Below are 26,083 nucleotides of genomic sequence, written 5' to 3' on the forward strand. Positions count from 1 at the left end.
TTTCAATATTTCCACCAAAGGCCCTTTTAAGGGGAACACACACTGGACGCGGAGGTTGCGCGGAGGCGGTGCGGAGGCGGTGCGGAGGCGGCGCGTCCAAAAATACGGCCCCGTTATTTTCAATGAACTAACCCACACCGGCGGCGTCAGACGCGCGCAGCCGGTATCGCCGGTATCGACGCACTTCACGTGCGTCGATACCGCCGACGCTGCGCAGCCGCCCGCGTCCAGTGTGTGCCCCCTTTAGAGATTTCAGCCCCTGCCTCTCTAACATTCTCTGCACGTCCCTGCTCCTCTCCAGCCTATCGGTGTTCGAGGGAGAGCGGCTACAGCTGGACTGCCAGACGCCCCTGAGCGGCACCGCCGCCGACCTCTCGTTCACGTGGCTGACGCCCGGCCAGGGCGTCGTCACGGACAGTGTCAGCGTCGACGGCGGCACCGTGATGAGCCTGTTGGCCAACGGCACCTTGGAGGTGTCCGCGGCCACGCTCAACGACTCGGGCCTGTACGTGTGCACGGCTGTGGACCAGAAGCAGGTGCGGTGGAGCTCATGCTCAATCAGTGATATGAAATGAAAAAGGTGTCAGACTCAGAGGCAATTCTTAAAGATGGGGTGCCATGATTTTTTCCCCCCCCTAAAACATGATGATCAGGTATTGTGATTATACTGGGAGGAAGATCTTTTCCAAAAAAAAAGTGCACATAAAGTGTTAAAATTAGATTTTATATGACCAGTTCATTAAGTATACCTGGTTGTCAGGTGGGTGGTAGTCTCGCGTAGCCAGACAACTATTCCACAATCTCCGAATGCTATATAGAGTCTGGAACGGCAGCTCCCGAACGGCGAGTATCGGAAGTAGCCGCTGCTGCACTGAACTGTAGTCCCACTGGAAACATAAGGCCAGGGCTCCACCAAAATGACGGCGTCGTGCCGGCGTCGGACGCCGTCAAAAAATGAACTGGGGCGAATTTGAGCGTCCGACGCGGACGTTGACGTCGGCAGTGGAGCACCCTTCATTGATTAAAACGGGAGCGTTCCCTGCGTTGACGTTGACGCGACGCTCGACGCGCTCGGTGGAGCCGGGGGGTTACAGAAACACAACAGCTCAGACAAAGTCATTCGAGCGGCATATTCTTGTTATGGGTGTATAGTTTTAGAAAACGTTTGAAAACAACGTTTGAAAACAACGTTTGAAAACACGTTTGAACACCAACAACACCAGAAAAAGACGAAATAACGCCCCCACAAATGTTGAAAGGAGACATAACGCTTCCAGTAGGACATGTTATTGTTACTACACCAAGGGAGCGGCTGTGTCACATCCGCTTTATCTCGCACTCATCGTTTCTATTTCCGTGCCCCAGACTGTATGCCGGGAGCATTTGCAAATCGCGTTTGGTAACAGTCTGGCCACGCGAGACTAGGTGGGTGGTGACCCAGCTGAAGTTAGCCACACCCACAGTGTTGGGTGTATGGTAAAAGGGGAGGAGATGATTATATGATGTCATTAACACAGTGTTTTTCAGTTGGGCCTTTTGACTCAGAGGCTTTCGGCTTTCAGGAAGTAACCAAAAATACACAGGGAAGGCAAATTCACACATTATAACCACACCTGGGGGTCTATTAGAGTATTATTAACTCCATAGACACATACAGAACAGAAAAAGTACAAAACTATGGCACCACCTCTTTAAAGGGAAACTAGGTAACTAACTCGTTAGTGATCTCTCTTATCAATGAAAGCATCAAAGACAACTACCTGTCTGATGCCAGTCAGGGGATGGGGAATGTGTTTGTATACACACAGACTTGCCTAGTTTCCCTTTAAGGTGGTGGTGGTTGTGCTTTAATGAGTGGACAGGGGAGACGTGAAATTGAGTACACACAGGCCTGTGGCACGGTCGTTCTGCCTCGAGCACAAGGAATCCGACCGCGGTTTACTGGCATGAGAAAACATACGTTTACATTGCCAAAGCAAGTGTTAAAATAAAATAAAACCTGTTGAAAATGGGGAACATAATATACAGTTGAAGGGGCACAGCATTGTGTAAACAGAGCTATGTCGCATTAAAGGAGTAGTTCACCCCCAAAATGACTTTTTTTCTATATGATTACTCAAGCCATGGAGACTTGAGTTCAATAAAAATAAATTAGTATGTGTCGCATTCCTAAAACAAAAAATAGATTTCAATACAATTATACCCATGGATTCCGGACGGGGACCCGACCCATCCGGAATCAATGGGGGTAAATTTACAATAATCAAATGTTTGTCTTAGGAATGCGACTAATACAAAAGAAATGGATTTAACCCAAGTCTCCATGGCGTGAGTAACCAATAGAAAGAAATTAGATTTTGGGGGTGAACTTTATGTCATAATAACATCAATTTCTTCCTCACAGGCGACAAACGCCACGCGCGAGGTGACCGTGAGCGTGACGCGGCCCCCGGCCGAGGCCTTCAGCGAGGGCTACACCACGCTGCTGGGCTGCGTCGTCACCATGGTCCTCATCCTGGTCTACCTCTACCTGACGCCCTGCCGCTGCGGCTGCTGCAAGCAGCCGCCCCAGCTCCCTCTCAACCCCGCGCCTCTCGACCCCAACTCCCTTTGCCCTGTGTTCTCTGCCTCCGTCACCAGGCCCAAGCCAGACGGCAGCCGCCGCGTGGCGTTTATCGAGCCGAAGGAGATGCAGAACGGGCGGCTGAAGGGCGCCGCCACCGACCACCCACCACAGTCGTCTCAGTGGGAGTGGGAGACCCCGCCGGGACTGACTATAACTCCCTACACTGCCGCCATCATTGAGATATGAAAACTCTGTTCACTGTAGTGTGTCTAGCCTCGCATAGCCAGACAACTATTCCACAATCTCCGAATGCTATTTAGAGTCTGGAACTACAGAGTAATGCAGGCTGGCATTTTAAAATGTAATTTCTGCTAAGCAACAAGCTAAATATGCTTATATGATTTTTTATTTATACTAGAAGCTGGGCCGCCCTTCGGGCGGCCCAGCGTCTAGTCGGCGACCTGGCCAACTCGGAACAATGTAAATAGGGAATGAATGCCCCGCCCTTTAATGCAAACCCCATTATACCTGTTTTCATAGGATCCGTTTTGACCATCTGTCTGCCTGTGTCCATTTATGCCCATATATGGAGATATCTGTGTCTGTCTGTCTGTCGGCGTCCATTTTATGTCCATATGTGGAGATCACTGCAGTTATAGTTCTGGGTCCATTTTATGCCCATATATGGAGATATCTGTCTATCTGCGTCCATTTTATGCCCATATATGGAGTATCTGTCTGTGCCTCCAACTGTGTTGCAGACACAGTGCCGGTTCCCCCTTTAATGCAAACCTCATTATACCTGTTGTCATAGGACCCGTTTTGAACATCTGTTTGCCTGTGTCCATTTATGCCCATATATGGAGATATCTGTATCTGTCTGTCTGCGTCCATTTTATGCCCATATATGGAGATCTTTGACCATCTGTTTGCCTCTGTCCATTTATGTCCATATATGGAGATATCTGTATCTGTCTGTCTGCAATCCATTTTATGCCCATATATGGAGAACGCGCGTGCCCGTGGGACGAACGGTTCTCGAGATACGCGGATTACATACATACATACACACTCACAGAGATTTTTTGTTGACTCATGTGGCGTACGTGATGTCAGAGCCTTTTATGAAGTGATGTCACAATGAGTCAGAGCTTTCGCCGATTTCCTCCGGAACAGCCTGATGTCAACAATCAACCCCGCATAAGGAGATTCCGAACGTTTCGCGCCGGTTCGGGAAAACCGCGCGTCGGGTCGGGTCGAGACCCGGCACTGCACTCCGTGCCGCGGCGGGGAACGCGTGTGCCGAATCTGAAGCCGGTGGGACGAACGGTTCTCGAGATACGCGGATTACAGACACACAGACAGACAGACAGACAGACAGACACACACGCAGAGACTTCTCGCATTTATAGATAGATTAGGATAAATGTGCGCGATGTTAAAAACGAAACAGAAGTGGGGAGGAGGCTTCACTTCCACTTTATCACATACCCATCATAAGACTTCCGTTGCACCAGCCTGTATGACGTGAGCATTTGCAAATCGAGGGAGTCACCAGTCTGCACGCGAGACTATAATAGGGTGTCTGTCTAACCCAGTGTTTCTACATGTTAAGGACCCCCAAATTAATATAATTTGGCTGTGGACCCCTGTCAGAAAATAGTTTATGCCAGGGACTCCCCATAAAAGATTTGTGTTGTTAAAATATTTACATTTTTCAAAAATAGCCAATGTGTATAATAATGAGACTGCAAACTTACATAAAGTATATCAATTCCATAGATAAAGAAAGGCTTTGAGAAATGTTGGGACACAATCACATTTTGTTTTAGGAGTGCTCAGTTATTCATTTAGTTGGGGACACCCTAGAACCCCCTCAAGGACCCCAGGGGGTCCCCGGATCCCACTTTGAGAACCACCTGTTCTAACGATTGTCAATGGATACGAATGTCTAGGGCTGTCACGATATGACATTTTACATGACGATTAATTGTCACTCAAATAATTGGCGATTAACGATTTAATTGTGTTTTTGTCGTTGATGATTACATTTCTGTTTGGCTTTTAGGCTTTGAAGTTGTACATGGTAGATATGACACATAACCTAAATATACAAACACATTACTGACATATTTGACAACTTACTACTTAAAAAAATTACTTTGATAGTGGAAATAGCCGATCTACAAGCTCACAACGCGTCGCAATGCGACGCGTTGTGAGCTTGTAGATCTGCTATTTCCACTATTTCGGACATTCACGATTATGACGATTATGAATAATAATTGTGATAATGTCAAATAATCACGATTAGACGATTATGTAATAATTGTGATAGCCCTACGAATGTCATCTCTCTTCACCAATGTGACTATAAAGCCTGATTCATACTTTGCACATCCAGTGTCGTGTAGGAAAACAGCAGATCAAACAAGCTCAGAAAGCGTCACATAATTGAGCTTGAACAAAATTATTCAAAGTGTTCCAATACTTTTAAGATTAAAAAAAGAAAGAAAAAATGTTCAAAAATGTGTTGAACAGCCTAAACAATAAATATAAATGGATAAAGTGGTTAAAAGCATTGTGATGCTACATTAACTACCCCCCCTAGAACCGCCTCAAGGACCCCCGGGGGTTCCTGGACCCCAGCATGAACCCAGCATGTGTCAGATAAATCTTCAGTTAACTTAGCCCTCATTCTCTGTGAAAAGTATTTTTTGACATGAGGTTCTGGGCAGTTCCTTTGAGTGTCCCACAGTCCCCCAATTTCTTAATAAACATTTCTTTATTTGATGGTTGCCAGTTTTATTTATTTATTTAACCCAATAATGAATTCAAATAAGGGATGTGGGAAATATACAACTATTTAGTGAATCACTGGAGTTATGCTGAGTTCACAATGACATGTACAGTACAAGGATACAGGCTACCGTTCTTTTTCAACAGAAGCCAGCAACATGAAGATACATCCAACGTTTGTAGCTGCTACAAGCTGCTACTGCTAAAAGCTACAACAGCTACAAAAAATTGAGCTGGTTTCAACTAGGGTGGGATGATACACGATATTATCGTTTATCGTGATAAAAAACACTCACGATAATCGTATCGTGGAGATTTTATTTATCGTGATATCGTCCTCCGTAATGCACTGGGATAAATTCACCTTTTATTTGCCGAGCTGCATATCCGGTACCACTTAAACCCTCTATAATATTGGTAAAAGGTACTTATAATACACATACTTGATACAGTCTTTTTCACTCTCTATCAAATGTCTTTGCCAAAAAATTGCAGATCTACAAGCTCTCAATGTGTCAAGTTGTGACATGTTGAGAGCTTGTAGATCTTCTATTTTTTGGCAAATGTTCCGCCCAGGATAATGGATTTTGATTGTCATGATAATATTGTAAATCGCAATTTCTTTTGTCACAATAATCGTGATATGAATTTTTCATATCGTCCCATCCCTAGTTTCAACTTCACCTGCAAGAAGATACGCACAAAATACGCTTTGTATCTTTGTATCTTGTGTAGAGTAGCTGCCGGTGTGAACGCAGCAAATAGATTGAATATGCAGTGACGAAAGAAACTGAATGATTCTGGCGGCTGGCCTAAAGAACAGGAACACCTCCCGAGGTGGTCCATTTACTATAATCCCAAACAAACCTGACGCATTAATCTGGTAATAAACAATGCCTCGATCAGATGTAATGCTTATCTAGGAAATAGCAGACTGCACAAGTCTAGCAGAGGAGCCAAAAGCGAGCGCGGTATACAATCTCCTTGATAAAGCATAGGGGAACAGTTGACCATTTTGGGGGAATACAGTACAAACAAACACACAAAGTACACAAAGTGAACTGAGGTGACAAATGCCTCATTGCCGGAGGATGTGTTGTTATCAATGGAGTCCCCAATGCTGACCCCGAGTTTGGAGAGCCTGTGGGCTTTTACAGATATGTAAAAGTGTACATCAATTGGATTAGAGTTTCTATTTGAAAACATTAACTTTTAAGAAAAAAAATGCATTCAAGCACCCGTCCTGGTAGGGCTGTCACAATTATTACATAATCGTCTAATCGTGATTATTTGACATTATCGCAATTATTTTGTCATAATCGTCATAATCGTGAATGTTGAAAAATGTCCGAAAACGCGTCGCATCGCGACGCTTGTAGATCGGCTATTTCCACTATCAAAGTTATTTTTTAAGTAGTAAGTTGTCAAATATGTCAGTAATTTCTTTGTATATTTAGGTTATGTGTCATATCTACCATGTACAACTTCAAAGCCTAAAGGCCAAACAGAAATGTAATTATCAACGACAAAAACACAATTAAATCGTTAATCGCCAATTATTTGAGTGACAATTAATCGTCATGTAAAATGTCATATCGTGACAGCCCTACTGCACAACAGTTACTGGCGCAGTAACAGAGTAGCAGGGCCGACACGACATAAGACCATCCCTACTCCGAGGACAAGAAACAGAAAGTGGTTGCAAACTACAAGTTGGCTAATTCTGTGGAAAGAAATTTCTCACATCCCAAGTAAAGTTGTGACAATTAAGAGTCTGTATTCTGCATTGAATAGTGATTAGAGGAGTCTGATTCTTCTGCCTTCTGCTTCATTTGCAGATCATTTTAGTTTTACACTGCATATGCACATTGCGACACATGCTGCAAAAAAGCTACCCGTAAAAAAGCTATCTAGTGTTACACAGTGTTATACTTGTTTGCATGTTGGTAATCCGAGTTCCCAGAAGATTCCCAGCTCTCGCATATAGCGGGAGGGCACGTCTGGGGAGCAGTCTGGGAAGCAAGGACGCGGAGGCGGGTGGACCATAGAGTTATAATAAATACAGAGAGGGTACCAGATATCCGCGCCCGTTGTATTGAGTTGCTCACCCAGCGCATGAAGCCAAATTTCACCCCTTCTTCTGGTTGTGAAATGTCACGTAGTGGGCCTAAAGTGACGTGTTTTGCGTCATAGAGTTTGTTCATGGACGTGCTTGGGGTCCAAGTCATGAACGAGCACTTCCGCTATGAACGCGCAGTCAATTCAAAGGAGCCAAGATGCACGTTCATGTTTCTGGCCCCATCTGTAAAAAAAAAGCTGCAGCACCTCAAACGGCCACCATGTCAATATGGCTTCAGCAATGAATGAACCAGAGATAATCAAAGTAAGGACTCTGTGAGGTCACATGTCAGTGGGATGAGAACATTAGGTCAATGACACGAGAGACCAATCTGACTTGTCTACATCTAACAATAATCTGTGTAATCCTGTCTGGATATCTTAAACAGAGCTGTTCACTGAACCAAGATGATTTGGATCTGTGATTTGATCTCAAATACAACAAGGCCTCTGGCATACAATGCCAGGCTTGATATCAACATCTCTTGACCTACAGATCCATCAGCTCCAGTTACATCAGGGTTGCATTTGCTCTGTGTGCGTGCATGTGTGTGTGAGTGGGGAACGGTTTATCCCTGCTTATGGTCAAACTTAATCGATACACCTCAGGGTGACTTGCGACCTCAGGGTGACATTCTTGGCCATCTGGCCAGTGATGTTTATGGGACCAGTTACTCATATATGGAGACCCCTTCATGATAGTTGGGCATAAAAGGTACATTAATTAGTAATGCCAAGCAGGGCCTTGGTGAGTTAGGGCCTTGGTTTGATGCCTGTGGATCTCCATATATGGGCATAATGGGGTACCCTAACATTCTCATTTTCGGCCTGGGATTTATGACATCAGAAATCTCCATGTATGGGCATAAAAGTTTTTTTTTCTTTTTCTGGGAATGACCATATATGTACTTTTATACCCTGAGAAATCTCGTAGCTTGTCTGACTGTCAGTACAGGAAGTGATGTCATGTGACATCCTTTTTATGCTATAGAATGTTTGTTCAATAACAAGGGGTTTTCCCTTCATCTCTCCAGCTCTTTAGTTACATTTTCGCGTCAAGCTGATAACTGATTGTTGTGAGATTCTCTAGTGGTCAATCAAACTTATGGATTCAGTCGATTCTAAAAATACATTTAGAATATTTATTTTGGTGTAAATAAGAAAGTTTGCCCTCAAAATCTGCTTCTCCGTTATTCGATTTATCAAAAAAGTAAGTAATCGATAAAATAACCACCAACATAATCGACAGTTGTCTGACAGAGTCTGGAGAGGCTTGACAAAATGCTCTTAAGCTGCAGTGCCAGGGTTCATGGCACTTTGTTTTAACTTTAAAGACAAAGTATCAATTCTTCTGCCAAGAAACTAAAGGGCACAAAAATCTATAAAGATCAAGTCTTCTCAGAAACAGTTTGAGCGGGAAAAGAGCTGATGCCGAAGTTGAAAGCAAAGCTGCCTGAGAAAAAGGTGATAAAGCCAGCCTTAAATATGATAAGCTGGTCATCACGCCCAGGGCTGGACAAAGTCAATCATCGTCTTAAAGCGATTCAAGTTTCAATTTATCGTTTAGGGGGGAAAAAAATGACATGCCCAGAACAGGTACGCTATAGGGTTTATGTCAAGAGTGTCCAAACTTTCGTATTTTTTTTAAATATTCGAAAATAACCTTTGAAAATGGACCGGGGCACTCTTGAGGGGCTCTTCAACCAAGCAAAAAAAAACACACAGGTTGCCAGTTGCTGTGACATAATGCAGTGATTCTCAACCTGTGGGTTGGTACCCGCAGGGGGGTCCCCAAATTATTTTGGGGGGTCCCCAGATGATTTAGCTTAATGTGGAACATTGTTTTCTCACTCAACAGTAAACAAAAATCTACATGCTCAACGCCTCGCAACGCGAGGCATTGTGAGCATGTAGATCGGCTATTTTCTCAATAGAACTGTGTTATACAAAATGTAATGCCTCAACTCTTAGTGCTCGTCAGGATGGAGGGGGGTCCCCAGTTAAAATATGATTATTTTGGGGGTCCCGGCCTGAAAAGGTTGAGAACCACTGACATAATGGACACTCTACGTGCATTGATTGGTGACTGGTTCAGCACCACCGCTGATGGACAGCGACAGGCCATGCGTCATCCTGTGACCCAGCACCATTACGTGTCTCTACACAGAGATACGATACCCAAGAGAGCGAAGCAGCACGCTGTCTCAAGTCTCCACAGAGGCAGTAGGATTGTAGTTAAGCTGACCCCAGGTAGACTCGCGACCGCTTTGTGAAAGGTAATGGGGATCCAAATAAAGAATATAGGGGCAAACTTCCAAACCCTCAGAGACAAAACAAACCCCATTTTCAGGGGAAGCAAAATCGATCCCTTTGAGGCAAAGCCTACACCGTCTTCAGGTTGTCGTTTACACTAATCTTGAATGCAACTACTGGATGGGATCATACGACCACTGCATAGAGATTGGAGAGGATTATTATGTAATCCATCAAATAAATGTTAAAGGAGATGACATCAGTAACCACACGTCTTAGTTCTTCGTACATCTAGAAATAGAGAGAAAGTCAAGCGGAGCAGATTACGGTCTAATCCTTAATCAAAACAAATGCTTTAAGTCCTAGAGAGACAGAGATCTCGGTGTGACGAGAACCTATATGGAGTGTTATAGTGATGATGTCTTTTTGAAGGCAAAGCCCAAACGCCAGGTTGAAAGTGAATGAAAGCTATGAATTGTGATTTGTACAACATGTTTAAAATGTTGGACTACCTCCAAAAACAGACAATGCCTCAGAACATTTGTTCACAATATTTATCTGTGGAACAGAGATGGACACATCAACACTGATGGACACAAACCAACATTGATTTGCCTCCTTAGAGGGGCAACGTCACATCTCTCTAGGTCGCCTTCAAAAGAGCCCTCCAACGATGATTACAGTCATCTCAGCTAGTGAATACATGAACGCTCGCCCCCCAAAAACCTTGGAACGGTCGCCACTAGGTATTCCTAAACGTAACCTCAGTAAAAGAAAAAATATGCCTAAACCTAACCTTATTCCTAATCTTAACCTAAGTAAAACTATATGCCTAACCCTCAGGGGTGGAACAAGTACTCACATATTTCCCTTAAGTAAAAGTATCAATACAGCAATATAGAAATACTCTGTTACAATTAAAAGTCCAGATTTTAAAATGTACTTGAGTAAAAGTATGAAAGTATTGGCATCAAATATACTTAAAGTACCAAAAGTAAAAGTACAAAATGTTTGAAGCAGATCTACCAGCTCACAACACGTCGCGATGCGACGCATTGTGAACTTGTAGATCGGCTATTTTCAAATAGCCAATGTATAAAACAGGGCTAAAGTGGATTAATGTATGTTTTATAATAATCATTTATATCTGCAAAGTAACTAGTAACTATAACTTTAGTTACTAGTTACTACTACATTTAGTGGAGTAAAAGTACAATATTTGGATCCCAGATGTAGTGGAGTAGAAGTGAAAGAATTGGAAATTGGAAACACTCAAGTAAAGTACAAATACCTCAAAAGTGTACTTAAGTACATCAGTACTTAAGTACAGTTACTTAGTTACTTTACACCACTGGAGATCCCGCAGCACCAGTTTGCTGGCTGGGAGCTCCTGGCTTTGAGAGTTATGGTTTAAAATAAATATTAAGAGGTCGTAAAACTCTCTTAGGCTTATACTGTACGTTAACCACAGACGTTATTTTCTTCATAAATCGCAAACCCTACAGGGAAATAAGCATGGGAACTCTGGGGTGGTGGGAACCATCGTCCCTACTGTATAACTCACTTCCTGGTTGTAGAACTACAAAATGATTACTAATAAAACTATTTACAGTGAGGATAATAGTGGGGTAGAAATCATTATGTCCAAAAGGCATTTAAGCATTCAAAAGGTTCAGGGTGTTTAGGGTCGCGTGTGCCTATACAATTACAAAGCATGCTGGTAATATAGGTAGCAACATTGCAGGAGGTAAAACAAGATAAAATACAAATGAGTCAAGACTAACAATTAATCAAGAGAACACTGTGCAATCAAGAGAACACTAATATAACTGCATATAGCGTAAATATATATAACAAGTGACTACAGTAATTGCAGAGAAGTAAAAAATGCAGTATAATAATTGTGTGTGTGCGTGTGTGCGTGCGTGCGTGCGTGCGTGCGTGCGTGCGTGCGTGCGTGCGTGCATGCGTGCGTGCAGGGATGGGACGATAAGCGATATTATCGTTTATCGTGATAAAAACACTCACGATAATCGTATCATGGAGATTCAATTTATTGTGATATCGTCCTCCGTCATGCACTGGGATCAATTCACCTTTTATTTGCCGAGCTGCATCCGGTACCACTTAAACCCTCTATAATTGGTAAAAGTTACTTATAATATACGTACTTGATACAGTCTTTTTTTTTCACTCTTTATCAAATGTCTTGGCCAAAAAATAGCCGATCTACAAGCTCACAACGCGTCTGCAAATGTTCCACCCCAGGATAAAGGATTTTGATTATCGCGATAATATCGTAAATCACGATTTATTTTGTCACGATCATCGTGATATGAAATTTTCATATCGTCCCATCCCTTCGTGCGTTGCTGGTGGGGGGCAGGACCCTGAGGAAACTGAAGCTGCAAATGCAACACATTGTGAGCCTGTGAACCTTTTTTGTGATATTGGCACCAAACCAAGTACGCAGTAAATCATGCGCCAAGAATAAATGTGGAAGAGGTGCTGGTGCCAGGTCACACCACCTGGGGTCTGTCTATCAGATTGGTGAAGCTGTGAAGAAGTTAAACTTCATTATAATTAATTGAGTTTCACATAAAGATGCAGCACTTTTATCAAACCATGCATGGGAGATATTTTCATATTTCTCTCAATTCAATCTTCAATTCAGTTCAATTCAATACCTTGGGTCTGTCTATATCAGATTGGTGAAGATATTAGAAGTTAGACTTCATCATAATTAATTGAGTTTCGCATAAAGATGCAACACATTATCGAACCATGCATGGGAGATATTCTCATATTCTCTCAATTCAATCTTCCTCATCTCTGCTTAAAACCCTGTCTCTTTGTTTAGCATTAGTATAAAGATCAACTTTATATTAACTATGTTTTCCATTGATAATAGAAACTCACATTCTGCTACAGTACAGTGCAGGTACGTCGGTCAGAAGTTATCCTAACATGACCTCAGGATCACCAGGATCGTGTATTAAAAATAGCACGTGCACACAACGTGCCGTGTTGTGAATTTGTCTGAACTATCTGCTATTTTTGCCAGTCAGTCTGGCACTCTGGCTTTAGTGTTTAAGTGAGATAATACAAAATCCCTTTCTTGGTTTTGACACCCAAAACAAACAAAACTGACGTTAACGTTAACAGATACGAAAAAGGGAGAAAATAAATAAGCTGATGATTGACATTGTCCAGCCCTGGGCGTGATGAGCAGCTTATCCTATTTAAGGCTGGCTTTATCACCCATTTCTCTGGGCAGCGTTCAACTTGGGCAACAGCTCTTTTCCCGCTCAGTTGCACCGATTTCAGAGAAGACTTGATCTTTTATAGATTTTTTTTTGTGCCCTTTAGTTTTCTTGGCAGAAGAAAGGACACTCTGCCTTTAAAGCACAATCCCATATCACACACAACAGGCTCCAGGGAGGTGCAAAGCAACAAGCTTCAAAGACATGACAACAAGAAGAATGCCAAACCCAGGTAGCTTTCCCTACAGTAACCCTCTGAAAGATGAAAATAGCTTAGATGCAGCAGTGTAAAGTACTTACTGTAAGTACATTTACTCAAGTAACATTTTGAGGTATTTTTTTTACTTTCCTGGACTATTTCCAATTTTCATTACCTCTACTCCACTACATCCCAGCAGCAAATATTATACTCATACTCCACAACAATTATTTGAGTAACTTTAGTTACTATACTGTGTGGCTTTTGAGTATTGTTCGGCCCTTTGAAAATAGCCGATCTACAAGCTCATTCAAAAAATAAATGACATATTTTGAACTTGTGAAATGGGACATTCTGCACAGTGCACAATGAGCACATTTCCATCCATACCAACACTTTTGTACTTTTACTCAAGTACATTTTGACCCCCTGGGGAAGACCCATGATATAAATAACATACATCAGTAATAGAAATGTTTTGCCACTGGCCACCCTGGTAAGCAAACCTCACGAATATTATTACATTTTCAGTTCAAGAATTACCTCCATTGCACATGTGCAGTCACATGCTGCATCAGTCGATCATCATGACCATATTTACAGCGTGTACAAAATGTGACGAGGCATAAAGGGTGTTGTTGGCCTGTGCTGACAACATAGCCGAGATTTGCTGCCAGGGATGTGAATAGAGATATATATGACCAGTAAGACTCCCTAATTGGGAGATAAGCGACCGTCAGGTCGCAGCGTGATTTTAGGGCAAAATGTGTAGGAGCAGTGTCCAAAAATGTGCTTGAAGAAATCGGCCTGATGGTGGCGCTATATGGGACAGATCCATGTTGATGACATGAGTGTAGACATAGTGTGTACCGATTTGTGTGATTTTAGGGCAAAATCTGTAGGAGCAGTGTCCAAAAATGTGTTTTGCAAGAATCAGCCTCATGGTGGCGCTAGAAGAGGGCCATGTGAGAAATGAGGGGTGGGGTCTCCGCGTTGCCTTGGCGGACGAATAGGTACCGGCCCCGGCTCTCCCGGACGCTCCTAGCCCGAGTTTCGGCATTTTATGTGAGCTGCAGTGGAGGGGGTCCTCCACTGGGGGCGCCACCACTTTGGCATCCGTTCTGGAGCACCAGGAGTCGGTGGTCCCCGGGAATTCCCCGTGAGCAGCCCCGTTGGGGTGGTCATTTGATCATTTTTGCACATTTGGTCATTTTTTACATCTGGGGGTCCCCCAGGGACCTGGGGGTCCCTGGAGCTCCGGGGGTCCTTGGAGGTTGTAGTTTGGCAGGCAAGGAGTGTGTGTGCAAAATTTGGCATGGATCGGGGCAACGGTTGCGGAGATATGAGCAGGGCAATAGTGTGACGTGTGAGGTGTGACAGACAGACTGACGGACGGACGGACGGACGGACGGACGGACGGACGGACGGACTGACTGACTGACTGACTCACAGTTTGTGGAGGTTTTGATAGTAAGTGCGACCTGACGGTCGCAATAAATATATATTTGTCTACTCAATAATTCCACCATCTTAACTCATACAGTGCCATCCGGCCACAAGGGGTGCTAGAGTGCCAGAAAAATCTCCATAGACCTTCTTTATGGGGCTGTTAAGTATGACATCATTTTGTAGGCAGAGGAGAGTTTCTGCCCCCAGTTTCCGTGAATCTTTTTACTATTTTTACTATTTAGACATTTTTCTTCTCTTTGTTGTTGAAAGGAAAGTGTTAGAATTATACTTTAGTCGTTATTTTTTAGTCGTTATTTTTTGAAATAGCGAGGGACAGAAAATGCTCTGGGGGCAGATTCTCCTCTGCCTACAAAATGATGTCACGGCTTAAAAGCCCCATAGCTTTCGTCGACCCTCCCCCAACTGCTTTGTGTTTTCACTCCAGTCAATGCTTTGGGTGTCGAGAGGAGGAAGCTAGCTGACACGTAGCCAAAATGCTAACCCCTTTAGAAGCCCGATCTAAAGCTATTTCAGCCGCAAAAAACTTTCTCTTTGGGTCTGGGGACACAATCCGGAGAAAATCCTGTCTAAATGTGATTTATTATTGGAGTGGGCGGCGCGATTTGGCCGTTAGCGCGAATACGGCCCGTGGATGGCCGAGTCTAAGTCCCGGCCAAGGATGGACGTCTAGACCGGGGCTTCATTGAGGCCTCCGATAAAATAATTCATTTTATTAAATATCCCGGACATGTTCGGGATAGGCACCCTGGAATACGTCGCGCCGCCTACAATGAACATTGGGTGAACATTGGGGGGGGTCTAAACTTTATTTTAAACCATTTTCAATGGAATAAATCGTCGGAGCATCTAGCGTCTCTCGTTGGTGAGCGCTGGGCGAGCCGGGACCACCCACGTTGCTCCAAGCAGCTCGGGGTAAGTAAAATAGCAAATAAAAAATTGTTTTTGATCCCGAATATCCCGAACATGTTCGGGATAGGCACTTAAAGGGTTAACAATTCTCCCAAACGTCATGTTGGAAGCTACAAATTCTTAGATGATTACTATTATGTTCTACTATATCAATAGGGGCGGCAGTGGCTAAGGGGTAGAGAAACCGTCTTGAACACGGAGGGTTCCCGAAGGGTTCCCAGTTCAATCCCGGGCTCCCCCAGAGTTGGTGTCGAAGAGTCCTTAAGCAAGACTCTGAACCCCTAGTTGCTCAAGGTGAGCAGGTTGGTGCCTTGAATGGTTTCCTTCGCCATCGGTGTATGAATGAGTGTAAATGGGTGAATATAATGCACAATCTCTGAACAGCGCCTTGGATAAAGGCGCTACATAAATGTACCATTTATTTATGACCTGTGGTTTTCCAGTGGTAGCACTGTAGACAATGAACTGAGGGATGGGATGAGGTTAGGTATTAGGAGATTATCGTGAGGATAGAAATCAGGTGCTCTGTCGATTTCTCGCTGTTTTTTTTGTTTAATCTCTCTAAGCTGTTTCAACCATTGTGACGCACCAGACACAGACAGCTGGGCTGGGACTCATGGTATGATGAGCCAGTGATGGAATAAGTACTCACGTGTTTTACTTGAGTAAAAGAATCAATACCCTATTGTCGAAACAATCTGTTGGAAGTACGTACATGTCCGGTATTCAAAATTAAAAATGTACAAAGTTCATTCCCGGAAGTTATGCATCGTCTACTGAGTAGCAAAAAACTACTTTCTGGCCTTGACAGCCCATACATCCCAACAGAAAAGTCCTATCTAATTGCATTAAACAACGTTAAGCGACTTTGCTACTCACTTTGCCTCTCGATTTCCCATTCACTTTATGCATGCGCATACTCTATTGCCATCAAAATATACTTAAAGGACCAAAAGTAAAAGTCCCATTTCACAAGTTTTCAAATGTCCAAAAGGTATTCAAATCTTTTGAAAAAAGCAGATCTACAAGCTCACACTGCGTTTTGAGCTTGTAGATCTGCTATTTTCAAGTGGTTAATGTATGTACACCAACATAATACGGGGGTGTAAATATCATCACTGTCCGGAAGAAACCTTGATTTTCCAAGTTTCAAATGTGTATGTTTCTTCGCAAAATAAAGCCCTGCTTCATCATACAAGGCTGTCGCGGTGCGAGGCGTTGTGTGCTTGTAGATCGGCTGTTTTCACTAGTTTAAATCATTTTTAAAATGATAAATACAATACTGGCTTTCAAGCAGTTTCAAGGGACACACTTGACCCTTCTCAGGGGCACACCAAAGGTCCCCAGGCACAGTGGTTGAGAAACACTACTTGAGTACATAGTAATTAGTAATTAGTTGTTTTACACCACTGCACATCAGGCCACAATGTGATCATCAACGTCCTCTCTCACAGAGCTGTCCTGACTGCCCTGCTTATGTAAGCCAACAGTTGACTTTAGGGATAAACCTTTTCATGTTAACAGCATTTCAAAATTAGGATTAGCGATCCGTACTGCACATCCTAATGCTATTTGGAGGCCATTTTAATCCAAAACAAATGATATGGCTGCAATAACTTAATGTCAGCCGTGAATTAAATAAGACAGAGGCGTAATACGTTTCAGCTACACAGCATAGCTATACCAGTTACTTGTATCAATGTAATCATTTAAAAAATTAAAAAATAAACTAAAAAAACAATAGATTTTAATTAAAAATCCTCACACACGCGTACAGTATGCCAGTGTGCCACCCTCCCCTATGCCAATGTTGGCACCCGTGCCTACGGTTGCCTACCCTGGCCTGTTCTATAGGAACTCTCAAAAAGTGGCATTGGACCAAAACACTTCTGGCACCGGCGCCCTTCTGTTGACTAAAACACCCCGTCCTCTGCTTCAATTAAAAAAGCACGAGGCTCTTTTGGGGGTTATTTTGTTTTCTAGTGGTTGGGCCGGGATCCAAAGGGGCAACAAAATGATTTGATTCAAGAATCTAATTACCGCGAATGGGGGAACAGTTCTTTTTTTTAATTATTATTGTGAATAATAACGAATGTGGAATTGCATTCACTGCTCAAGGGGGTGCGTTGCCCCTCACTGGCAAACCAAGGCTATTATTGAACTGTCAAAACAGTCATCAGGGGGAAGAGTGGAGGAGAAGCCACTCAGACACACTATGACACAGACATAGGGCCCGTCACCAGGGGCGTCACAAGGGGGGGGGGGGGGGGAATGGAGTTACTAGGGCCCAAGGTGGAGGGGGGACTTAATTATTTTATCCACAACTTTCCGACATCCCATCGTGCATTGCGCAAAAGTTGGACGGAGCTTCCAGCGTCGCAGCCGAGTGTGATCTACAAGCTCACAACGGCTGCATCTGCGACGCGACGTGAGCTTGTATGTCTGCTGTTAACCGGAAGTGTGGTGCAAAAAGTTCTCCAGTAAATTCCCGCAGAAAGAGGTGGATACTTTAGCTATTGAAAAATAGCAGATCTACAAGCTCACAGCGCCATGCTGCGAGCTTATAGATCTGCTATTTTTGAAAAGTCGTGAAAATGTGCAAATCTTTGAATATTATTTTTAAGTGAACATTTGTACTCAGATTTTGCTACTGGGGGGTCCCTGGAACTAAATATGTTGAGTTGGGAAACATAGGTTTTTCAAAAAACCTTAGAAGGATTTGACACAAATTTTAAAGATTTTTCAAAAATAGCAGACCTACAAGCTCTGCTGTGAGCTTGTATAGTTTAGCTCAATAGTTAAAGCACAAAATAACTCGTAATAATGCGTTCCCAGTCAATGAATCCTTGTACCCAGGGCCCAGAATTTGGTGCGACACCCCTGCCCGTCACCGTCACGCTCCACTGTCACCCATACAAAGTGAAAGGCCCATCTCATTCTAACAAGACACCTTATTTAGAATATGTATTAAAGATGAAAAAAAAAGGCCTATTAAAACTCTAGGGCCTGTTAAACGCACGCACGCGCACACACACACACACACACACACACACACACACACACACACAAACACACACAGACACTTACTTTACTTACTTGCTGCCTTTTATGCCGGCTGGCATGTAGATGTCTGTTCTGGCCGGGCCATTGTTTTCAGCAGGCTACCCCAGGTGTGGTACTTTCTTCAGCTCTCCCTCCACTGTCCTAGACGTCAGATGATTAGTGGGAGAAATATGTAACAAAAAAAGGCAATTGTGTTCACTTCCGGCAGAAAGCGTGAAAATTTGCACCTAGGGGTATTTTTGTTCGCTGAATTCAAAAATTGACGGTCCCAAGCACTTTTCCCATGGGATCTGGTGGCTCTCATTCACTTACCATACTAGGGAAAAAAGACCCCCCAAAAAATCTTCTTCAAGTAGCATGTGAGGGGTCAAACTAGGTGTTTTTCGGGATTCTGAATCCATTGCAAGCATTTGTTTTGCACGAAAAACATTCCTTTCCGAGAAATGGACACAACAAAACTTTGAAAAGTGATGACTCATCACTAAACCATAGTTTGTGGGGTCCATTTCTTGCCCAAGGAATGTTTTTTGTGCAAAACAAATGCTTGGAATGGATTCAGAATCATGAAAACCCCCTAGATAGACCCCTCACATGCTACTTAAAGAAGATTTTTGGGTGGTCTTTTATTCCTAACCCTAACCCTATGGTAAGTGAATGAGAGAAAAGTGAATTTGAGAAAAGTGCTTGGGACCGTCAATTTTTGAATTCAGCGCACAAAAATACCCCTAGGTGCAAATTTTCACGCTTTCTGCCGGAAGTGAACACCTTTTTCACATATTTCTCCCACTAGATGTTGCGTTTAGAGAGAGATACCAAGCACAAATAGATGTTGAACATAATGTTGGGTTATAGTGGCTACTCATTCAACTGGCATGGGTCAGGTTGTCTGCACAGCATAAACAATAGTAGGTCTTGAATGGCTGCGATATTATACATAGGGATACATTTTTCGTGTATTCCAAATACATTGAATACATAACCCATAATACATAAAACTTGTCTTGAAATGTATGTAGGCCTAATATCACAGCTAGCCGCAAATTGCAACACTAGATTTTTTTATACTCGGATGAATCTAGGGTTGCAATACCTCCCATAGGGATCCAATGCATGAAAACAGTTTTTTGCTATCTGATTGTATTAAACGACTTCAAACTCACCAATATTGTGGCTCTATGGAAAGCTTGGAATTTACTCTTGCTATCTGCAAAGTGTTTGTTTCTGAAAAATCCACCGTGGAATTGTTATGATTTTATTTTCTGTCAATAAAATCCGAGCAGCCATGTTTTTTTTCTAAGTCTTGAACTTAGGAAGCGCTCGTCTTCTATAACACCACGTCCCGCTGCCTCCTGCATTAGGCTATGTGACAGAACCAGCTGGTACACAGGACTGCTGAGTGACTTCCCACGAGCGCTTCCAAACTCCAGCACTTAGAAAAAATAATCACCCGAACTGAATTTCTTGACAGAAAATAAAATCATAACAATTCCACGGTGGATTTTTCAGAAACAAACACTTTGCAGATAGCAAGAGTAAATTCCAAGCTTTCCATAGAGCCACAATATTGGTGAGTTTGAAGTCGTTTAATACAATCAGATAGCAAAACACTGTTTTCATGCATTGGATCCCTATGGGAGGTATTGCAACCCTAGATTCATCCGAGTATAAAAAAATCTAGTGTTGCAATTTGCGGCTATATCACAGCAATATTCTAGGGCTACAACAATGCCCACTGTATCTTTGCAGTACAAACACCTGAATAAATTGGCTACGATATCAGTTTTACTGTGGTTCTAATAATAATATTGTGACCAGTGACCCTTTCTCAGCCTTCTTTGTTTCAAGGACCCCAGCACATACATAGACCCATGTTTAATAAGATTTACCTCTGGGATAGGCTATACCTTAGGCCCATGGGGAGTGTCGCCACTCCGACAATAAGAAGTCCATTTCGGAGTGGCGACATGTCGGAATGGAGAGAGCCTCCCTCTAAATTCTACATGTTTTTTGTTTTGTTTTGTTAGACATTTGGTCTGTCTCATTGTGGTAGGCTACTGTCATCTTGTCCAGAATTCCTTTACTTTCAATGATCACAGTGCAAGTCTAATAGTCACTATTCTCTGGTAGCCTACACTAGTTGTGCTGGTACATAGGCCTATATGGTGAAGATTAATCATCAATAATTCAGCTGAGGACCCCCTGGACCACTTATCCAAGCAGTCCCACAAGTAGGCCAAAACACTGAGTGAACACTGAGTTTTTTTATATAGGCATATATAGGCCTATCTGTATAATATGTATTTTAAACATTTATAAGCTAGGCTACACTATAGCATAGATAGGCTAATGTCCAAGTGTATTAAGTCATGACATAGGCTACCATACCATTAAACATTCAAGGCCTACCTCTGCTCTGTCTCTCTAGGGTAGTTTGTTTCAGTCTCCTGAGTCCTAGCTGAGCTCATAGTTCATAATTTCGCTAACACAGCTACCTAAGGGCTTATATTGTTGCCCCTGGCCACTTTACTACAGTGGCATTAGATATTTATGCCTATAATGACCATTTTTCACACGAAAAAAGAAACACGGAAATGAAGAACTGCACTCATCAGTCAACTGCGTCACAGGAAGTACCAATTATCTATTTTTTTCACCTGCACACTAGCCGGTTATCTATCATCATGATAGGCAGTCATGTATCAGGGCTAGCTGGGCACGTGAGGATAACGTTCTTCTCGTAATAAGCTTACCTGGCAAATAAAAAGGAAAAGCTGTTAAGTTAACCCATCTTCCACAATATTTGTAATGTATGCCCTTTATAGCAGGTGTTATCAACTTGAGCCAGTATCCCACAGGAAACAGCGGCCTCTGCCGTTCACCTTCTATCCCTGCAGCTGCATCAAATGCCTTGAAATCAAATAATACTGGTGTGTATTAAAATAGCTCTAGATATTCTAGTCATTTAGTGAGAACCACTGTTCTAAAACGTTCTCTGATGAACGTATTACTCTTTTGTAATATAATTCAAATAAATAAACGTTCATATATTCTAGATTCATTGCACATGCAGAGAAATATTGAAAGGTCTTGTTTTTTCGTACTGTTTGGGGGGTTATGGCGTAGCCGGCTACAGCTAGTGAAAATAAAAAATCCATATCTCAAAATATTAGAATATTACACAAGACCAATCAAAAGGATTTACAATACCCAAATGTCAACCATTTGAAAAGGATGTTAATTTATGCGCTTTATACTTTTGAACTTTCGGAGGTGATCAGCCTGTGGCACTGTTGAGGTGTTATGGAAGCCCAGGTTTGCTTTGACAGGGGGGGGGGGGTAACCCATTTAGACTGGGAAGGGAACACATTACACATTATTTTGTGCTTTAACTATTGAAAAATTGCAGATATCCAAGCTCACAGCGTGGCACGAGTGCCGTGCTACGAGCTTGTAGATCTGCTATTTTTGAAAAATCTTGTACATTTTTGCAAGTCTTTGAATATTTCAAATCCTTCTAAGGTTTTTTGAAAAACCAGTTTCCCATAAGCAACATTTGAGTTACAAATGTTCGCTTAACACATTCAAATTATTACACATTTTCAAAAATAGATCTACAAGCTCGCAGCGTGGCACTCGGTGCCGCACTGTGAGCATGTATATCTGCTATTTTTCAATAGCTAAAGTATAAAATAATCAAGGCCCCTCCACCTTGGGAACTCAGTCCCACTCTTCCTCTTGCGACGCCCCTGAACTTGGATTCTGCATTTCATTTGGAAACCAAGGTCCCAGAGTATCTGGAGGAAGACTAAGGTGCCGGCTACCCGGAGCTGGATATTTCTGAAGCTAGACATTTGCTAGACATTTTTTTGTGCGTTTGGGGCTTGCAGCCACACAAAGCTGGATATTTTGGCCGCAAAGCTGGATATTTTTGTAACCGGATAAATAAGTGGAGACATTAAAATATCTGATTCACTGGATCCGTGTAGACATGGAACCCGGATATCTCTGAAGATTTTACTGTGTGTGTTCTTGTCCCCGTAGTAGAGTTCTGGGGACTCAGATACATTTAGACCTAGATATCTTTGTTGTGTGGACCTAGATATATTTCTATGTGGATATCTGAAAAACCGGGATATATGACATATCCAGCTCTGTCTGGCCTAGGCCTGAGGTACCGAGTCAGAGTTGTGCTCTCAAAGGGCATACGCTTTTATTCACATAACTCTTTCAACTTCATGGAACTTCTCACTGCTCATCGCAGTCATCTTCTCTTGCTCTGAGATTTATATGGCTGACACAGTAGTTCCACCTTTGCTGTCATTAAAGGGGACAGCAAAAAAAAAAAAAAAAAAAAACAATGAGATATGAGTGAGAGAGAGGACATAAAAGACAGGAGTGGTTTATTATTTTAATGGCTCGTTTGACACCGTCATCAAAACCATTGCACACACAAGGTCTGAAACATGTTTTATTTTGTATTAGACTTTTGAACCAAGGATGTAAAAAAAAAAAAAAAAGAAAAAAAAAAAAGAAAAAAAGAAAAACCAACAGCAAAAGTGTCATTCCTTAAAAAAATATCAGCCTTCGCCCCTTGTTCACAAACCATTTCCAAAATTGGGACAAACAGAAATTTACGTGACAAATCCGAGAGAAGCTGGAAGGCCATTGCGTTTCTTGGCAAATATAAATATAGTGGTTTGGACAGGGTCTAAAAGGGCTCACATGGAAAGAGCATACGTAATACAGTATACACGACAGTAGGACACTCGGCACTGCCTGTATCAAGTTCTTATTTATTAATGTAGAAAAACCAGGATCCTTCTTTCTTTTGTGTGTTTGTTTTTTTCTTTCCTTTTTCTTTTAAATCAACGTGTTTTTATTTTATGACAAGTAATTATATACATTCAGCCAGCTCTAATAAGTCTCTGGAGTATGGCGTGTTCCCCTTTATTAGGTCACCATGATTGTCTGTCTGTCTGTTCAGGGGGAGTAACTGTGAGAGTATGTGTAGTAATCCTGTCCCCTTCCCCTGCCCATTGGATAGCCCCAGGAACAGGGTCCACCCCCAGGCCCTTCTAGTCCCGGCCTGGGCCATTGCGCTCCCGGCGGGACCCCTCTCCCCCGGTAGCCCCCTAACGAACCGGGACCCATGGGCCCACGCAGAGCCCCTTGGTCCATCTGTCCGGGAATAGCACCTATACAACCGTAGGGCCCGCTGTGGAGTGCGTGTGTGGGTAGCTTAGGTCTGACCGCCGAGCCCCCCACTGTGGGTGTTCCCACAGCGGCTCCCAGGCTGTCGGAACAGTCCACTGGAGTCCTGCCTCCCTGGCTACCAGGGGTGTTGCCACCAACCGCTTCGGACCACTCCCCGGCCTGGACCAGCCCACTATGGGCCACCGCACCAGGAAGGGCCACTCCCTGCATTGTGGAAGTGTCACAAGCGCCTTTCCCTGCCGCCCCCCACACAGCAGCCTCCCCGGGTGCACCGTGCGTCCTGTCTCCCGGCCGGGTGGGAGTCCCGCCGGCGCTGTTCGTGGAGGTGTAGGCCCCCGTGGGGTCGGAGCCGTACATGTGACCCAGCATCATGAGGTGAGGCGGAGGGGGAGGTTTGACCTCCATGGGGAGAGAGGCCATGTTGGCCAGGGGCGACACCGTGGTCAGGAGACTGGGTGCCGAGGTCAGAAGCGAGGGGGCCGGGGCGGTCGTCAGGAGATTGGGGACTGGGGCCGGCGTTAGGTGCGGAGGGGGGGGAGGTACAGGGGGCGCCCCCGGGGTTGGGAGCGTGGGGGCTGTGGGGGCGACGGTGGTGGCGGAGGCCGGGGCAGGGGGCCGGTACTCCTGTTCCTGGGTGATGCTGCAGGGCGAAGCGGGATAGGCCGGCGAGGCTGTGAAGGCCGTGGCCGCGGTGTAGGACGCCCACAAGGCCGTGGGGCACAAGAAGCTCTGGTGGGGGTTGACGGCGAAGCCTCCCGGCGACATGCTGCCCACATCCACGCCGCCCGCCGAGGCCATGGGGTTGGTGGCCTTGAACTGAGAGAGTGCCGTGCTGAGAGCGGTGGACAGCTTGGGGGTGCTGCCGGGGGTGGTCTGCTGCTGGTCAGGGAGCGGGGGGCGGAACTCCTCGGTTTCCGGGGGCGGGGGCTGCGGGGGCTTCTCCGCTGCTGCTGCTGCTGCGGGGGCAGGGGCAGGGGGCGCGGGGGGTCCCTGGGGGGCAGGGGGCACGGGGGGTCTCTGGTTCTGCTGGGAGGAGGAGGAGGGCTCGGCTATGGCCGAGGGCTCGCCGCCGTCGTCAGAGTCCAGTGACATGTCCTCCGCCTCCGCGCACTCCTCGTTCACTACTGAGGCAGAGGGAGAGAGAGAAAACGTTCATCACAAGAGCCATAACAAAACAAAACTGCAATAATAGCTATTTATTTTGCAGTAGTTTTCTTACCTAGGTTAAAAATGTGGTGCTACAAATAGATACAAATAAGCCTAGCCCTCTTCATTCATTGGAAGTTTATATCAATTGCATTACATGTATTCAGTGTGAATGACGGTCCGAGGACCGAAATGTCCACTCCTTGTGTCACTTATTTCACCTTGTAATTCAATACTAGTCCTGTGCCCGGGGGTGTGCGATGGGGGATTGACTGTAGGAGTCTCAGAAGTAATGTTGGAGAACCCAGACTGGGGCAGAATAGTCATCATCTATCTATCGTCTGACTGGAACTCTTTTATGCCCATATATGGTGTTCTGTGACCACTGACCAGGCCAGTATGTGATGTCATCTCCAAATTTGGGCACTGTAGTGATGTCAGTCAGTCAGTCAGCCAGTCAGTCATTGATTTAATGTTTTGCATCCAAAAAGCCTCAATGTCTTTGTCCCAGTGTGTGAGCCTTTTCTGTTATTTGTGGACTTGAACGCTGGCCTCGAGTTTAGAGCACCAACTTTTCTACCTTATAAAATCAACTGAATGCAATGAAAGTCTTAAGTATTCAGTTAAATGAGTCCAACCTGAAATAACGAGTTCAAGTCCAAAAGCTGCTGTTACTATTACCCACCTGTAGAGGGCGGAGTCGGCAGCTCATTCTGATCGATGGAGCCAATCAGGCTGTGGAAACTGGTCATGATGTCATCAATGCTCGCTATCACTATTCCATTCCTGGAGTACTGGAGGAACATCTCAAATGGCCTCTCTGAAAAGGCAAGTAGGAATAAAAATAAATAAAAATAATTTGCTCAAAATGCTGCAATTTATTCAAGGACAAGACTGGACAAACAAGTAAAGCCTTTGATTCTTACAGTGTCAAAGAATTTCCATATGCATTCTTCAATCGAAAAATATTCAAGAATATTCAAGTGTCCCGACATGCAACAGAATCGCAAGCTAGTCTCTGAACACTTCACTCATTAGGCCTATGACGAGGAATCATTTTCTCAGCGATTATTTCAACGATTT

The 26,083-nt window shown here is 43.9% G+C and overlaps 2 protein-coding genes across 5 annotated transcripts in view; one reads left to right on the forward strand and one right to left on the reverse strand.

Annotated features, from left to right (window-relative positions):
• Positions 1-2,812, forward strand: part of LOC308290690 (amphoterin-induced protein 3-like) — a gene marked incomplete at both ends in the record, with an annotated part of 36,555 nt that extends 33,743 nt beyond the window's left edge. Inside the window, 2 exons of the mRNA XM_080732600.1 lie at positions 302-536; positions 2,405-2,812. Of these exons, the coding sequence (XP_080588726.1) occupies positions 302-536; positions 2,405-2,812 (643 nt within the window). The remainder of the gene's footprint in view (positions 1-301; positions 537-2,404) is intronic.
• Positions 2,813-23,034: 20,222 nt separating this feature from the next.
• Positions 23,035-26,083, reverse strand: part of tasorb (transcription activation suppressor b) — a 34,790-nt gene continuing 31,741 nt past the window's right edge. For 3 of the 4 annotated variants that reach the window (XM_080733805.1, XM_080733804.1, XM_080733802.1), the window contains exons 23-24: positions 25,686-25,820; positions 23,035-24,978 (exon numbers count right to left, since the gene is read on the reverse strand). In XM_080733805.1, the coding sequence (XP_080589931.1) occupies positions 23,621-24,978; positions 25,686-25,820 (1,493 nt within the window). In that variant the 3' untranslated portion in view covers positions 23,035-23,620. The remainder of the gene's footprint in view (positions 24,979-25,685; positions 25,821-26,083) is intronic. The other variant, XM_080733803.1, reaches the window with a different exon arrangement.

Source organism: Nannobrachium achirus, assembly GCF_963921795.1.
Source record: "Nannobrachium achirus genome assembly, chromosome: 9".
Taxonomy (NCBI): Eukaryota; Metazoa; Chordata; class Actinopteri; order Myctophiformes; family Myctophidae; genus Nannobrachium; species Nannobrachium achirus.